We start from the raw sequence: 16,138 nt of genomic DNA, 5'->3' as shown, positions 1-16,138 counted from the left end.
GCTACAGCCAACAGCAATATGAGATATGAGATCTGTTTTCCATTTGAGGTCTCAGGGACCTAGAGCCTGATTCTAGGTCACACCCAACATACCTAGCCAACACTGCGCTAGCCTAGTCACCACAGGACTGGATGTGATGTCTTGGATTTACATCGTCCTGAATAGACAATGTATTTGACCGGACTCAGAGATATCTAGATGTGTGGTCATTACACCTTGACCCAACACTAGTGGTGGTGCCTACTGACAGACATTCCATGACAAACTAAACATAATATACACAACAGAAGTAATATAAAATAAAACTGACAGTGTGGGATGTGGGCAAACCAAGTTTAGCTGGTGCTGGCGCTAGTGCTGGGGCATTTGCCTTCTGATTCAAAATCCAATCACCCTGGATTGATGCCCCTGGTTAAACCTATTAGTTTCCACTTTGCCTGTTGGGCATGAGGACCAGAATAGCAAACCAGTGACAGACTCCCAAGGGTATGTCGTAGGAGCACACAGGCAAGCAGTGAAACAGCTTCTGTTAATTCAATCTGTCTGGATTGATGTCCCAAATAAGACTATTACTCTGCTTCCAGTGCAGTGGCCTGTTACCATGATTATATTTCAGGTGGGTCAATATTATATGAAATGAGTCATGCAAAACAGCTGAATGTCACGAAAGGCCTTTCATTAGGTGAAAGATGGTGTTGCTCATCTTGCCAAGTTTGTTCATTTTGATTTACGGTATCTATTTAGCCTCACATTGCACTGTGAGCATCTTTAGCTAGCTATACCCCTAACCCAAAACTGAATGTTTCCAAACCACAAAAAAAAAGTATTTACTGAATGTGAGCTGGCAGTGCCAGGTTCGTGTTCTGGGGCATAATGAAGGAAAATACAAATCAAGAGAATCAGCCTCCATTTAAACAGCCACAGTATTCCAAGCGTCTATAATAAGGTAGTGGTTTTGAGAAATCAAATCAAATATGCCTCAGTACTGCTGGCATACACACCAATGCGAAGCTGAAAGTTGTTGGTGGTGATTTTGTTGATCTCTTTCAGCGTCTCTTGCATGGCCAGAGAGAATAGCACTAGTTCGCTTAGGTGTGCCCACTCATCTGTACTGGTCTTGGGGAGACAAAAATGAAGTCATTAGGCACAGGAGCAAGATTTCCAATTCTTCCCAAGCATTCTTGTCGGTTTTGTTTAAGGGAGGGGTGCCTGTGTGTGCCTCTGTGTGTGTGTGCCTCTGTGTGTGTGTGTGTGTGTGTGTGGGGGGGGGGGGGGCGCAGATGGCTGCAAAAACAAATGAAACATTAACATTTTTTAAGTTGGACAGTGACAAACTTACCGGCCTGTCGGGAGACAACCCAGAGGCAGCCATGTAACAACTGCCAATAGTCTTGATTTTCTCAATGTCTTGAAAGTAAGACTCCTCAAGCAACTAAGAGAGAAAGAGACAAAATAGACATGATGAGATAAACTTATTTTCCCCCTCATATCCTGATATTCTACCATGAGTCATGTGGTCACGCAATCATTTTACATCCGATAAACAATGGCAATCTTTGAGGAAATGTACTTCTGCCCTTTTATTTAACCTGACAAATTCACTGATACCGCAAAGGCTTGTCAAGACAACAAGAAGAGAAGAACAAGTACAAGCTGTCTCCCTCTCTCTCTGTGCTCTTTTGCACTCACCTCATCAAAGTCAGCTATGATTTCGTTGAGGAGCCTCAGGCACTCCACGTCTTGGTTGTTGAGCTCCTTCTGTTCGTAATAGTCAGTGAACCCTGGGATGGAAGCAAACAGCACCCCAACCCGCTCATAGGACTGGGAGTACAGGTCCTAGAGAACAAGAGAGAGAAAAAGATAAACAGGGCCTTTTTCAGTTACATTGGACAAATCCAAATCATTGATGTAACTATATGAATGTCCAGTCTAGTTCTGGTCCCATATTGACTGTCAGAGCACAGCACTACCTAAATATATTTATTTGCATGTTCATACACATGAGGCATGGTTCTGTTATTTTATGCTCTCTTTGTTTGAAGCAGTGTTCTTCCCTAGGGAGCTCAGCACAGGCTGTTATCATGTCAAGGCTCAGTGCATAGTGTCAGTCAAGATGTATGGGTGCATCTCTAACCCTGAGCACGAGGAGTGTTCCCGAGTCATAAGTATGCCATCACTGTAGCCCAACACAGAGTAGGTGACTGGTGGGAAGTGGGAATGAGTACATATTCCCTATAAAGGTGCCATCAATTTACCTGTTATTGTTTTGTATGAAAGTACATGATAATAGTTCTTTTTGTTGGGTTCTTCGGTGGGATACCTCATTATGGCGATCCCTGGCCAGGAAGTGCTGTGCCACATGAGAGGGCAGGATGTTGTACAGCAGACACTCGTTGTGCTCCCTCTGCTCCTTCATGTCCTCCACTTCCTTTCGGGCCTGCAGTCGCCACAGGAAGTCCAGGCGGGCGGTCGTCTCCAGCTGGGAAAAAGAGCAGGTTGAGAGATGTTGAGAATGAGATCATGTTTACCAAAAACTGTAAAAAGTAAAAGAAATATAATCTGCAGTTTTACACTGTCATTATTTGTGTTGCACTACAACTGTTCGAACGCTATATTATATTCATCACAGCAAATACATATTGGTGTTACTGTATTTATGGGCCTACCTTTCGGCTGTTATAGAGAACAGCGATCACAAACATGGTCACCAGTAACACGGAAATACCCTGTCTTCTGAGGTACTGGGATCTGGGGAAATGATTAAATAGCCTTTAATCCACCTGAGGTCTACACATAAAAATGTATGCTATATGACATGACATTTCTGCGTTAGACAGTCAGCGGAGCCGTACCTCTGGAGTTGGCCGTTGTGGTGATGGCGGATGAAGAGCAGGTGCAGTGTCACTTCTATGAGGTACGTGTAGACAGCGATGACCATCAGCAGCACCACTAGCTTCAGCAAGCAGCTTAGCCTCAGAAAGACGGCACACGTTACCATGGCGAGGACACCGCTAAGTACGAAGTACTACAAGGGAAGTGACAGTGACTTTAGTGACCATTTGTGTATGCTGTGAGCACTTCAATTTTACTATATGTAGATTATATTCAAAATCACAAATAGAGGTCATATCCAGAATTTACATCAATAATAATAATAATAATAATAAAATGTATTTGTATAGTACCTTTCATACAAAACAATGCAGCTTAAAGTGCTTAACAGCAAAGATATTACATGCACAAAGAAATTACATGCACAGTGATCCACATAAAAATAGACATCAAATAAACATAAAACATAAAAACTAGGATAGAGTCCATAAAGATTTAAGATAAAAAATAAAATAAATAAAATGCATGACATACGTAGGATAGAAAATAAAAGTCGTAGCTAGTTAAAGGCTAAGGTGAAGAGATACGTTTTTAGTTTTCTTTTTAAAATGTTTAGCGAACTGGCTTCCCTGATATCTATAGGCAGTGTGTTCCATAGCTTTGGGGCGTAATTGACAAAGGCTGTGTCCCCGATTTTCTTACTGCTGTTGCTGGGAACCTCCAATAAACCAGCATTAGATGATCGCAGTGTTCTTGAAGGCAAGTATTTGACAAGGGAGTTTGCAAAGTAACTTGGTCCTAGCCCATTAAGGGCTTTGTATATAAGTAGAAGGACCTTCAATGTTACAAAAAGGTAAGATACGCATAAAGTATACCAATGTCTATGATGTTAAAGTATTTTTTTTCAATAGCTTTATGTTTTCCATTTTAACATGAGGTAACCTTAAAGAGTTGGATTTCATCTCTTACCTCAGGATATGTGCAGATGTTTAAAAGGCCATCAACTGGCACCTCCTGGGAGTTTGTGTTGTCCGCCTCACCCTCTGTCTCCATGAGGTTACACCATAACTGCAGGAGAAGAGTCCAAGGATAAGACTTAAACTTCGTTCACCAAACTAATATCTGTGTCAACAAAGGGTACTTACTCACATATGAATGATATATGATTACATAATGTTAATCAATCAACTAATACATTTTTATGCCATAGCACTTCATTCCACACTGGGTAATAAAGACAAATGTGCTTCAGTTAGACAAAAACAACATGTTGTTATGCAACATGTCATTTGTTGTTTGGAAGATCAGGGAAGTCCCACTATTTCATGTACGATGTCCGAGGTGGCCACAGACAAATTTGTTTTAAGTCAGACTCAAACAACATTTCTCTCACTGAAATATATAACTACTACTGTACACTGGAATAGTCCTACGAACACTTAACAATATTAGCATTTTGCATGTGATACAGTATGCATAATAACATTCTGATATATATATATACGGTATATATATATTCTTATTTGTCGGTGATAATCTATCGATTCAGTATGATTAATAACATGTAATGTATTGGTTGGATGATGAGGGAAGTCCCTCTGTTTCACGTACGATATCCGAGGAGGCCACTCCAAAGTTGATGGCGATGGCGGTGAGGGTGAGGAGGTTGCGGACGCTCTTGGTCTCCTGGATCCAGCAGCACAGGTTCTGCAGGGCGGGAGGGGACTGCTTGAACTCCTCGGCCAGCGTCACCACCAGCAGCAGAGCGTACGCCAGCAGGAACAGGGAGAACTGCACTATCATTGGACGGATTCTGAGAAAGAGAGAGAGAGAGAGAGAGATGAAGAGAGAGAGACAGATATAAAATGTCCCTTTAATCATTAATAACTAGAGCCAAAGAACACAAATAAGTAATGAGGGTAAAAAGTCAGAAATAAAGTCAAAGCAGATGTGAGAGAGACAGACACACAGAGACACACAGAGAGAGAGGGAGAGAATATCCATGATGGAGATGGTGGTATGCATGGCTGTGAGGGCTGTATTGTGTTGTCTCAGAGTCATGGCTGTGGAGGAGCAGAGTGCTGGGGGTGACTCAGAGGGGTGGCCAGTCATGACACACGAGACGGAGAGAAAGAAATGGAGAAAGACATAGAGGCGATGGAGAGAAACAGAAAAAGTATAAAAGAGAGTGTTTGTATCATCTTGGGGGCCTGCTGACTGCTGGCGATTACTCACTAACATGTGGGGATGTAGTCAGTCATAGCATAAGAAAGAGAGTGTTTGAAAGATGGAGAGAACAGAGAGAAAGGGAAAGCGTGTGTTGGCTGGCGAGGAGCTGAGTGCTGGTGTTTACTCGCTGACAGGTGGGTATGTAGCCAGTTGTGACACGCGAAGGAGAGAGCAAGAGAACATTTGAAAGACAGAGAGAAACGGAGAGAAAAAGTGTGAGTATTATCTGAGAGGCTGTGGAGTAGTTGAGTGCCGGTGTTCACTCACTGAGGCGCTGGGATGAGCAGCTGCACGGCCATGATGAAGAGGAGCAGGATGAAGGAGCACACCAGATTGGACTTGAACATCTCGTCCCTCATTTGGGAAAACTGGGAGAGAACATGGAGGGATAATAAGGCATACACCTTTAAGCTCAGAGCATAAAATGTTCAACCAGGCCTACTTGCTAAACATTTTAAGGAAGTTACACACCACTCCACCAATGTCAAATTTTGAGGGTGATCCTTATTTTTGGAATTATACAGCTTGGGAACGAGTATTGAATTTTGTTCAATGATGTTGTTCAACCTGTTCTTTGGAATGTCAGTAACCTTCAAAATATGGAAGTATTGAGTTCAGTTAAATGTTCTTGTGCTACCAATTCTTTAGGATGATAGAATTGTTGAAAATCCCCTGATGTTTCCCTTAAATAACTGCGTGTTGATTGTACCTTGCCCTCAATGTGTCCATCTTTGAAGACGAGGGTGAACGGCGTGATGTGCTCCTTCCTCATGAGCTCGCTGCTGCGCACCTCGATGGCTTGCTTGATGCGCTTGTTGATCTCACGAGAGTGAGAGTATCCCACTGAGATCTGACTCGGCAGCTGCACCAACGAGCCGTTGGTGAATGTGGCCAAGAGCTACAAGACATAAGCACAGCATCGTGTAAAATAAAACGAGCCAACATTTTATGATGTTTCACTAAAAAGTAGTAGTATAGAGTATATATATATATATATATATATTAGGGCTGTCAGCGTTAACGCTTTAATCTATGCGATTAATGCGGCCGCGATTAACGCGATAAAATATTTTAACTAGGGCTGTCAATAGATAAAAAATAATTAACTAATTAATCGCACATTTTGAAATTAATTAATCGCGATTAGTCGCTGTTATTAACTTTGCTTGCTGTCAATTGTTTTTAGACTTTGTATTTGTTAATATCAGAAGTGGCTTAAATGTATCTCTTATTTGTGGTTGGAAGCGGTGTATTTTGTTACACGTCCTGACCAATGGTTTCATAATCCGTCCATGTGTGCGTGTCAATAGCAACAATACACTACAACATGAAACATTAAATCACTCCAAGTAATATACATTTGCTGACCTAAATAAGATGCTATTTGTTTTTACTTGAGGTTATTTCAATAATTGACAATTTTAAGCTTGGCCTACCATTTTATGGGAGTGATGAGGGACAGGTAGGGCTTGAAAAGCCCCCCTTGTTCAAAGTGGGGAATGACAGAAAAAGTTTGAGAACCACTGTGTGGTAGTTGAAGATGGAGAGAGCTGAGGGATTGTTGGGCGGAAAGTCTCTGTTTAAGAGCCAAAATGACGGAACAATCGACAAAACTGAAGTTGTATGTAGCATTTGTCAAGCTGAATTTAGCTATCACAGAAGCAGCTCGTCTTTAAGTTATCACCTTAATGCAAAGCACATTAACGATCTTGCGATTTACCGTCGAGGGGCACCATTGTGTTTAAAAAAAATAAAATAAAAAAAATTAAACAACAGTGTCTAAAATTCACGCTGTATGAAGTGATTACTCGTTAATTTATAAGATTTAGTCTTAAGAAGAAAAACAAACTTTTAATCGCGATTAATCGCGATTAATCGCGATTAATTAATTTCAAAATGTGCGATTAATTAGTAAATTTTTTTTAATCTATATATATATATATATATATATATATATATATCATACAACTGGCAACAAATAGATTCACATTCTGTAGTGTCCAATCTTCAACTTATATCATCTTTTTTTGGTCACTTAAATGGTAGTGAGGGCAAAAGTAGAATGTTTATATTAGAATTATGTTTTTGTTGGGTTGTTATTTCCAGTGTACATATAAACATCAAGAGCAGCACATGACTGAGGTGATTGAGATTTTTTTAAGGGACTGCAAGTTATACTTAAGCCACTCTATGCAACAATTTGCCACTTCTTGACGTTTGTTTTTATGAGCAACTACTTTTGATATCATCTGGTGAAGGACTACTAGCAATCCAGGTTCTGCAGCAGTTGTAGCAGTTCTGCGGTTTGGGTTGAAATATCCCACAAAAATATAAGAAAAGCCTTCACAGCATAACATCGCCAACAATATTGCCATAAGATGCCAGTTAGCATGTTAGCAAGCTTGTATCAGTGCCAGCTGGGCATCATGCATTTTATCATTAGTTTCACCATAATGCTTTTTTAACTAATGTGACTCATGTCCTGTAATATACCACATTAAGCAGTTTTATATACGACCCTTGGTCACTGCAGGATGTCTATGTAAGTGGCTTTAAGTCGTAAGTGTCTACTAAATACTGGATCTTTACCTTATATACATTAAGATAATCTTGCTGCGTTGCATATGCTATGATTTGCTTTTAAAAGATCTGCCCATTTTCCAAGTGTTAACTAATCTATTGTGGATAAAGTGAGTGTATACCAATTCGCAGGTCAAGAGCCCACTTTACCCAGGCCACCTCAGAGACCAATCAGAGTTAGGCACATCACATTAGGACAAGCATCGTATCCTGCAGGAGGGTCGCCTGGATCACTGTTGGGATTTTCTATACAAGATGTGCAACACTGCAGGTGATAGAGCCTCACCATCACTATGGCCTCTTAATGGTGTCTTCTATTGATCATTTTTTTGTGTTTTCTATACTTTTTGAAGGATGGTCCCCTCCTCCAGAGTAAGGTTATGCTTAAAGGTTTCACCTCTACATGGGAGATTTCACTGAGCCTTTGTGGAATTATTTATTATAATAATGTTTAAATTATTAAAATAATAATAATAATATAATGTATTTCAACTTTGTGACATTATCTAATTCTTATCTAATCGAGTTGCTCCCAATCGAATTCAATCCAGTTATACTGAACTGGTGTTATATTGTTCAGAGGACTCACGCAATTTATGCCGATTATGTTGTCAAAGGGCAACTCGGCACTCCAGGAAGTGTCGTCTCGGCTTGCGCGGCGGACTTTGGGCGGCTCTACGTCTTCCTTCGGGGTGTGGCGGATGAGGAAGGTGTCAATCTTGTGCTTGCGAAGGAACTCATTTCTTTGGTAGCCATGCCCTTTCTCTGTCTCGTACACCCCGCCCAGACAGTCCAGGGTTGACCGTGAGATGTGAACTCTCCTAAGGAAATGACAGAAAGATTAGCTCACCATGCCATGCCATTTCCATTCCTCTACACGAGCAGAACCAAGAAAAGACACGAGAAGCAGCAATCTTCTAGTAGACGTTAAAAGAGAAAATGAAGATATAACTTCATATGAATGAGAAACTCTCCTTTTCATATTTGAGTTTTATAGATCTTTCAACAAGGGCCCTGTTGACATTGAAGTTACTGTAAATATGACAATTAGGGGAAAATGTATATGTAGCCCTGAGTGATCAATGGATGTATATCTACCACCAACCCCAGCCGCCCTTACTGTACATCAGCAGGTGCACTCTATACGCATCGCTAAGGTTGGCACCTGGCTCTCTAGTTGAGCTCCAGTATCACTTACCCAGGTACCCCCCCTGCCTCCAGCATGTTAGCCACGTCCACGTCCCAGGACCACACGTCAAACTGCCACTTCTGCAGGCCCAGGACGCCACAGAGCACGGAGCCTGAGTGGATGCCGATGCGCATGTCCACGTTGTGCTTTAGCTCCCTGCGTACATACCTGAGAGGTTCAGAGAGACCGAGTCATTCACTATAAAACCTCCAGTCAATTGTCATGCATTTATTTGCTGCTTCTACTGATTAACAACACACAGAACCATGGGAAGTGTATGCTTTTCAATGAGATCTGAGTTAATGGAATTAAACATTCTACTGTGGTCTTATGAGCGGCCAACAATTAATGGACACTCAGCTATTATTGGAAGTCTTATGGTGCGTAGAATCACTCATGTCAGTGAATGAATCCGTCATGCCCTCTTTATAAAGATAGCAACAAGGTCAAAATGCATTTATTTAAATCTTATACATCTAATAGATGGATTTGCCTTAAACTGCTCAATATAAACAATATTTTTTGAATAACAACACAGTGTAGTTGATTGATTAAACCAGTTTAGAGGGAAGTTCTGGTTGTGTCAAAGCAAAGGACTCTTTTTGCAATAGGCGGTGCGGTGAACTCAAACACTTCTGTAAAATCTCTGCTTTGCTTTTAAAAAGGAGAAGTGGAGACTTCTGCTGCCTCCACAGCGCTTCCCTTGCTGTGCTACAGGACTGTGGTGTGCCCTGACCAGAAGCAGAAACTTGGTGTAACAACCCACAGGCAGACACACAGGAAGAGAGCCATTGTGTTCAGCAGAGATGTAAAATTCTAGTTTCAGAAAGTAAAACCGTACCATTCATCAATTGATTTCACTAAGGTGTTATTCAACAAATTGCAGATTACTGTTCAGGTTCAGATTATTTTCTTTGGTTTGATGATGTTCAGTTCTCATACTGTGGAGCTATGGCAAAACCAAATTGGATTTAGATTAGATTTAAAAAAAAAAAAAAAAACCTCAGTGGCCTGCAAGCAATTGCATTCATCCTGGGCTCTTAATGCTATTATGAGAACTTCAAAATAACCTTGATGATAGCCGGCTCAATCTGCCCCTGGAGCAGAGGCCCAAGACCCACCTTATGGTATTGATCATAGCCAGGCCCATCTCCACGCAGCAGCGGGCGTGGGCACGCTGGGGCTCAGGGACCCCAGACACACAGTAGTAGCAGTCCCCCAGGATCTTTATTCTCATGCAGTGATGCTCCTGACAAACCAGTTAAGAGCACCATAAGGAATCAGTTTAGGGTACTTACAGGAATATCCTATATTTTACTTACTTACTTACAGTTATTGTTATACCTATTGAGCTAAATGACCATGCAAGTTCACTATTCACTCAAGAATGGCTTGGTTACGTTTCCTTTGGAGACAAAACTCTTTGGCTCTTAAGAACAGTATATTAACCTGTAAGCCAATCATTTTCCAATCTATTAAAGGTACAGTATGTGGGATTTAGTGGCATCTAGTGGTGAGGGCCGCAGATTACAACCAACTCTCCCTTTCCAAGTGTGTAGGAGAAGCTACTGTGGCCGTCAGGTGCCATAAAAAGGCAGTTTGTCCATTCTGGGCTACTGTACAAACATGGCGAAGCAACATGGCGGACTCCGTGGAGGAGGACCCGCTCTCTATATAGATACGCAGGACTCTTTCTAAGATAATGATTCCTAGTTACAGGTATACATACACTAATGAAAATATAATTATAAATACTGTAATCCATTTCTGCTAGTAGATCACCCTAAATCCTCCATACTGCATCTTCAACCTGTAAGCTTGTCAATGCATTTGTGTTGTACTCGTACTCATAGTACTCATCGTACTCGCGCTTATCAAACTGCTTTGATACCACACACCGATACCACATCATGTCAACATTACATTAAGCTCAAGTCTGTGGTCAGGGGGTGTTTTGTCATTTTTTGCTTCCCAATCAGATTTGCCCACTGAAAACAGAGAAAGTAATAGAACACCAGCGTAGGCAAATTATTAAGTACTTGTATCAGTGCTCGGTATTGGCAATCTGATGACTAAAATACGAAGGTTATATTCGGCAATCTGATGACTGAGATGGGTGTGTGATATTTGGCAATCTGATGACTGAGATGGGTGTGTGATATTTGGCAATCTGATGACTGAGATGGGAGTGATATTTGCAAACAGCACTTTCTGCAATTTCTGCTTCTGCGTTTTCGTACCTCTGCATGATGATCGAAGCGGCCGAACAGCTCATTGAGTGTCCGCACCAAGTCCTGGGCAGACATGGTCATTGACAGTGTGGTGAAGCCCTGTATATCAGCAAACAGGATACTGAGACAAAAACAAAAGGCATACACAGCAGGTCAAGTACTACATACACATGAGACCTCCCATGGTCATGACGAGCGCTGAAGGATTTAAAGTAAGGTTTAAGGTACCTGACGTCTGTGTAGTGGTGGATGTAGATCTTGTGGAACTGCTGAGACAGCAGGTCATCGTCCAAAGTGCTCATGTCAGCGATCATCTCCAAGGCAATAAAGCGAGGCAGGATGGACATGACTAAACTCTCCTGCAGAGAGCAGACGGCAACAGAACAGTCACTGTTGAGTCACATTGAGTTCGAAAATTTCAGTAACTGACAAAAGTATCGGGCAACCAATGTATCCCTTGCTGGACATCATGTGTTTGAACATAAAAGCTTGATTACAAAAACACGCTCCCACAAACTTTAAAATGACTTTGTCAAAACAGCTTGCAGCTGCTATCAAAAACAATTCACTTTACTCCGAATTAAAGGATAGGCAGGTCTTTTGAAAAGCTAATTTCCTGAGGTCTAAGCTATCAGCTGATTTACTAAATGTATTCCCTCTGATTTATCTGTTGGTCTTTTCCACAACTACTTTGTTTAACCACACCTCGTTTTGGGTCTCTGTTATGGAATACCACCACAACGGTTGAGGATGTGCTCTGACTGCCATACTAATGTGTTTGGCTCTATGGCATTGCAGTTAGGGTACAGAGGTATTGCCTACTGCCATACTAATGTGTTTGGCTCTATGGCATTGCAGTCAGGGTACAGAGTTATTGCCTGGAGACATGGGTTTGGTGCTGGGTGAGGTGACAACTCTCACCACAGTCACTCTTCTTGGATTCATCATGTCCTCTCTTCAGACTCCTGCTGTCCTCTGTTCCTGTTACCTGTCCTGTTAGTGTGCTTTTTATCAAACTGATTACGCATCCATTAACAGATGTGAGCAGCACTCCATGGCCTTACCTGTCTGTGGTTCTCCCTCTCCAGCTTCACCCGGCCCTCGATGCAGCGCCGGGTCTCCAGGAAGGCTTGCCGTTGGGCCCGGTCTGAGAGGTAGTGTATGAATAGGCCTGCTGTGTTCATGCCCATGTACAGCAGCCCCTTCGACAGCACCTGAAACACCCCGTAAAGTCTATCAGTGTCTGAGTTCACCTTCATTTGAACACAATTTTCATTTTCAGAATATACAACTCTTTAACAATCTTATTCACTCAGTCACTCAATTTTTTAAACATCCTATTTGTCAGTTAAAAGGCTTATTTCAGGGCAGACAGAATTCATGATGTAGGCTTCACTTTGCATCCAGGTCTGTTCATTTTCATCTGCATTGATAATATCTCACTAACCATGTCAAAATATCATACAGTACACATGAACAAATTCCAAGTCAGCATGCAAGTAAGGTAACATTTGGTCTCAGCAAGTGCATTTTTCTAATTCCACTTAGGCATTAGGTCAGTGAACAAGCTATTTGATAGTTCCCCTAATTGTTGGTTCAAGTGTCAAGGCATTCACATAACTGTGGAGATGCCAAAGAGGACAATGACCTGGCAATTGCCTTGGGGGCAATGCTTGGGAAGCAGAGCTTGTTTGGTACACAGCCTCTCTGACCAGAACCACAACTATAATAGAGGGAGTGTGAACCTGCTCGTCTTCAGCACCAACTGAGCCATGACAGCCATTTTTTTTGCCAGGTCTAACCTTGGCTTCACTCCAGTGCATGCGATTAACTGACTGACACACATACAGTGTATAGACCCAGGAATGAAGCCCTCCATGCCAAGATATAACTGCCTCAAGTAAAACAGGAATAAACAAATCAATCACCGAATCACTGTTTTGTAGCACTCCTATTCTAATCTGCAGAGAGAACTGAGGTACACAGTTCATACGTGTGGTCTGTCTGAATTGTGAACAGTCAATCTCACCTTCCTTACTATGGCATCGTCATTATAGTTCTGTATGGTCTCCACCAGGAGGTGTAGGGTGGAGGTGAGGCATCCAGTGCATATGGACCAGAGCAGGGGCAAAGGGAGGAGGGTGTAGGTGGCAAACAGAATGAATAGCACATACCACGACTGGTCCTTCTCCAGCCCATACACCAAGCCTCCCAGCACCTGTACAGTCTGAGACAACCAGCTAGCCATTCCTGCGTAGCGCAGGTACGCCGGTGACATGTTGCCCTTGCAGATGAGCACCAGGATGCAGAGCAAGGCGCCCAGGCCCATGAAGAGACCTGCCAGCCAGCCTTGGAGCGAGTCCACCATCTCGGGAGCCACGGCCAGGTAGATGACGATGATGTTGAGCTTGGTGACTATGTCGATGATGTTGGTGACCACCAGTGAGGTGCGGCGCTGGTCCGAGGAGTACTGCTGATAGAGCTTCTCCAGGTCCTGTGACTTGAAGGTGTGGTGGAGCACGGGCAGGTAGACGCCGCGCACCATCGAGCCCCAGCTGACGAAGAAGTCGGCGTCGCTGATGCCGTCCATGCTCTTCTGCGTGCCCGTGGAGCTGCGGTCCCGCGCCGGGTTGACGCGGGCGGCCGAGGAACGGCGCTTGTAGACGCCCCCACCGCGTGCCAGCTTGTTGCGGATCTGCCGGTTGATGTCTTCGATGCAGGCGTCGCTGACGACAATCTTGCGCGTGGCTGGCAGGTCGCCCGTCTGAGCCAGATCGTGCTGGTCGATAATTTTGCTCACAGCGTTTTGCCATTTCAGCTGCTTGCGCTTGTGGCTTGGCGTCTTTATGGTGGGCTGCTGGGGGGGAGGGGGTTGCAGCATCACATCTGCGGAGCTGCGGACTTCATCGCCGGATGTCATGGTGAAACCTCACCTGAGCTCAAAGAGCAGGGCTGGTCACGAGCTCTGTGTACACAAATCAGGTCAGCATCCAAAGAGCCTAGATGCATGACAGTGTTTACATGGGTGAGATATTATCAGACTTGTACACATTGATTTTTTACTATAAAGATCCATATCTATTGATGTAATTTGGATAATTTTTCATCATATCAGGAATGTAATGAAGTTACATCAAGGTTCAAGCTATTCAAAGTTTACCCCATGATATTTGGTTAAAATAAAAGTGTTGCTATCCAACAGCTTAGATGGGGAAAACAACCTTAAACCTTAACATAGACGTTTAAATAGACATTAAAGAGCCACTGAGATGGCTAACCCATCTATTTAGAGCACTTACCATTGATATAAACTTGTTGGGCAAAGGAGCATCCATGAACCCTTTCTTTTCCTGGTGCAACACTCCAAGAATAACGTGAACTGTGCTCTCAGCGACATGGTTAAAGAGTACAGTATAGAAAACAATCATTTCCCTCAGCAAATCTCTATATGCCAAAATCCATGTCCTGTGTCCTCCACAGTATTTCCATGTAAACAAGTGAAAGATTATTCTTCCAAGGCAAACTTTAGACCCAGTCTTGAGTCCTAAGAGCTCTCATCATCACATCACTTTCACAAGAATCTCAACTGGGAACAAGTTCCACATTTCAGGCAGAAAGTCAGGCAACCACTTTGGCAGATTGTGCAGTAAACTCCCTTGAGCCGTACTGCACCAAAGCTCCTCATGCCGGCCCCTTAGCCAGATGGCTCCGGAAAAGCTCCTCTTCACCCTTTTTTGTCTCTGCGGTGGATGAATTGCAATCTGTCAAGGGCTAATCCAAAGTATTGGTCCCCTTACCCCCCCCCACAGAGCGAAAGATGAAGACGGTCACAAAACGCACACGAGAAGCAAATGCGTCCCATGAAAATGAGTCTTGCATGCCTCGCTTCCCAATGAGCTCTAAATAGACACAGAGGGTTGACTTATCTGTAGGGGATTACCCACAGGCGAATAAGGGCATCAAGGGTAAACCCAGGTGTGTGTCATTTATAAACAAACGGTAGCATGATGTCAAGATGTTCCAATATTTTTTTTTGTGTTTTGATGCTTGACTATTAGCGTAATGAGAGCTCCCTTCTGGAAAGTTGTGAGCTGATGGTCACTCAACTCTGGAAACACCTTGATCTCTCACTTTTGGAGCATCGAGGTTACCATGGCAATGGCAGAGGATCGAGGGCGTTGACTGGGAATGATGTGATTAGCCAGCCGCTGACCCTCCTGCGGAACAGAAGTCAGTTTCCTGTCTTCCAGCAACTTAACCACAGCATCTGTATTATCAGGAGTCTGAGGTAAAGGAGGATCAAGCACGCAGCTGAAAAAAAACAAAACAAATAAACAACAAGCTGTGCTGTGCTATGTTTGCAAGGGTAACATATTTTTATTTTTGGTCTTGAGGCTAAACTGGTAGAGCAAGGTTCTCAAAAGACCAAAGTTATGAGGTTGATACTCATGTAGTCCTGATACTGATAATAAAATGAGTACTTGCATGTTTTCATAAGTCTTTGAAATAGGGGTGGGGATCTCCTCCCCGCTTAATTTCCAATTAGATTCGATTTTATTCATTTAAACATCACCAATCACAATCATGTATGTCTCAAGGTGCTTTACAGAACAAAGTTCATACTGTACACCAAGGTCTTGCTGTCCTACAATCGGTTGGTAGGCATCTTTGTTGGCTCTGACGGTTTAGCTGCCTTCACTGAGCTTGCCAAGTGGCAATGGAGCCAACAGAGGAGTGCTGAGTATCCAAAACACTGCCAATCTGACACTCAAGGAAGCATTTCCCAGAAGCCAGGACTCCAGTCAGAGCAAGGAATGACCCAACACATACCCGCTACTGATACATTGGTCACATTATTATTTAAAAAATCCCTGTGGAACATGCAGTATAGCTCCTCAAGCATCATGCGAAACAGGATAGATCCGTCAAGGCACTGTCATGCTGTGGACTCATGGTACTAGCACAATGTAAATGTGTAAGCCTTTTGTTTTAAGATAATAACAGCCTTTTCATTTTGCATTTGGCTTTTCGGGGCAATCTTTAAAAAGACTGGGACACTTCATGCCTCTCACATTAA

The 16,138-nt window shown here is 42.8% G+C and overlaps 1 protein-coding gene across 1 annotated transcript; it reads right to left on the bottom strand.

Moving 5' to 3' along the window:
- Positions 1 to 40: 40 nt before the first annotated feature.
- si:ch211-132f19.7 (adenylate cyclase type 8) lies at positions 41 to 16,023 on the bottom strand. The gene is made up of 18 exons (XM_012836640.3): positions 14,361 to 16,023; positions 13,091 to 14,026; positions 12,126 to 12,275; positions 11,290 to 11,420; positions 11,071 to 11,182; positions 9,952 to 10,079; positions 8,840 to 8,998; positions 8,231 to 8,462; positions 5,771 to 5,959; positions 5,329 to 5,429; positions 4,444 to 4,645; positions 3,802 to 3,900; positions 2,853 to 3,025; positions 2,667 to 2,748; positions 2,321 to 2,479; positions 1,690 to 1,836; positions 1,340 to 1,432; positions 41 to 1,116 (listed from the first exon to the last, which is right to left on the bottom strand). Exons 2-18 carry the CDS (start codon positions 13,979 to 13,981, stop codon positions 964 to 966), a joined length of 3,201 nt encoding a protein of 1,066 aa, XP_012692094.3. The 5' UTR covers positions 13,982 to 14,026; positions 14,361 to 16,023; the 3' UTR covers positions 41 to 963.
- Positions 16,024 to 16,138: the final 115 nt, after the last annotated feature.

This window comes from Clupea harengus, chromosome 14 (assembly GCF_900700415.2).
Source record: "Clupea harengus chromosome 14, Ch_v2.0.2, whole genome shotgun sequence".
NCBI lineage: Eukaryota > Metazoa > Chordata > Actinopteri > Clupeiformes > Clupeidae > Clupea > Clupea harengus.
This window is presented reverse-complemented; position numbering and strand designations above follow the sequence as displayed.

Bases quoted from the DNA above. Each gene is read 5' to 3' on its own strand.
- si:ch211-132f19.7 (XM_012836640.3), bottom strand. From the start codon at position 13,981: ATGACATCCGGCGATGAAGTCCGCAGCTCCGCAGATGTGATGCTGCAA. The intron at 5,430-5,770 runs GTACAATCAACA...GTTCTCTCCCAG, and splicing joins ATGGACACATTGAGGGCAAG to TTTTCCCAAATGAGGGACGA. The intron at 3,026-3,801 runs GTAAGAGATGAA...CTTCCCTTGTAG, and splicing joins ACATCTGCACATATCCTGAG to TACTTCGTACTTAGCGGTGT.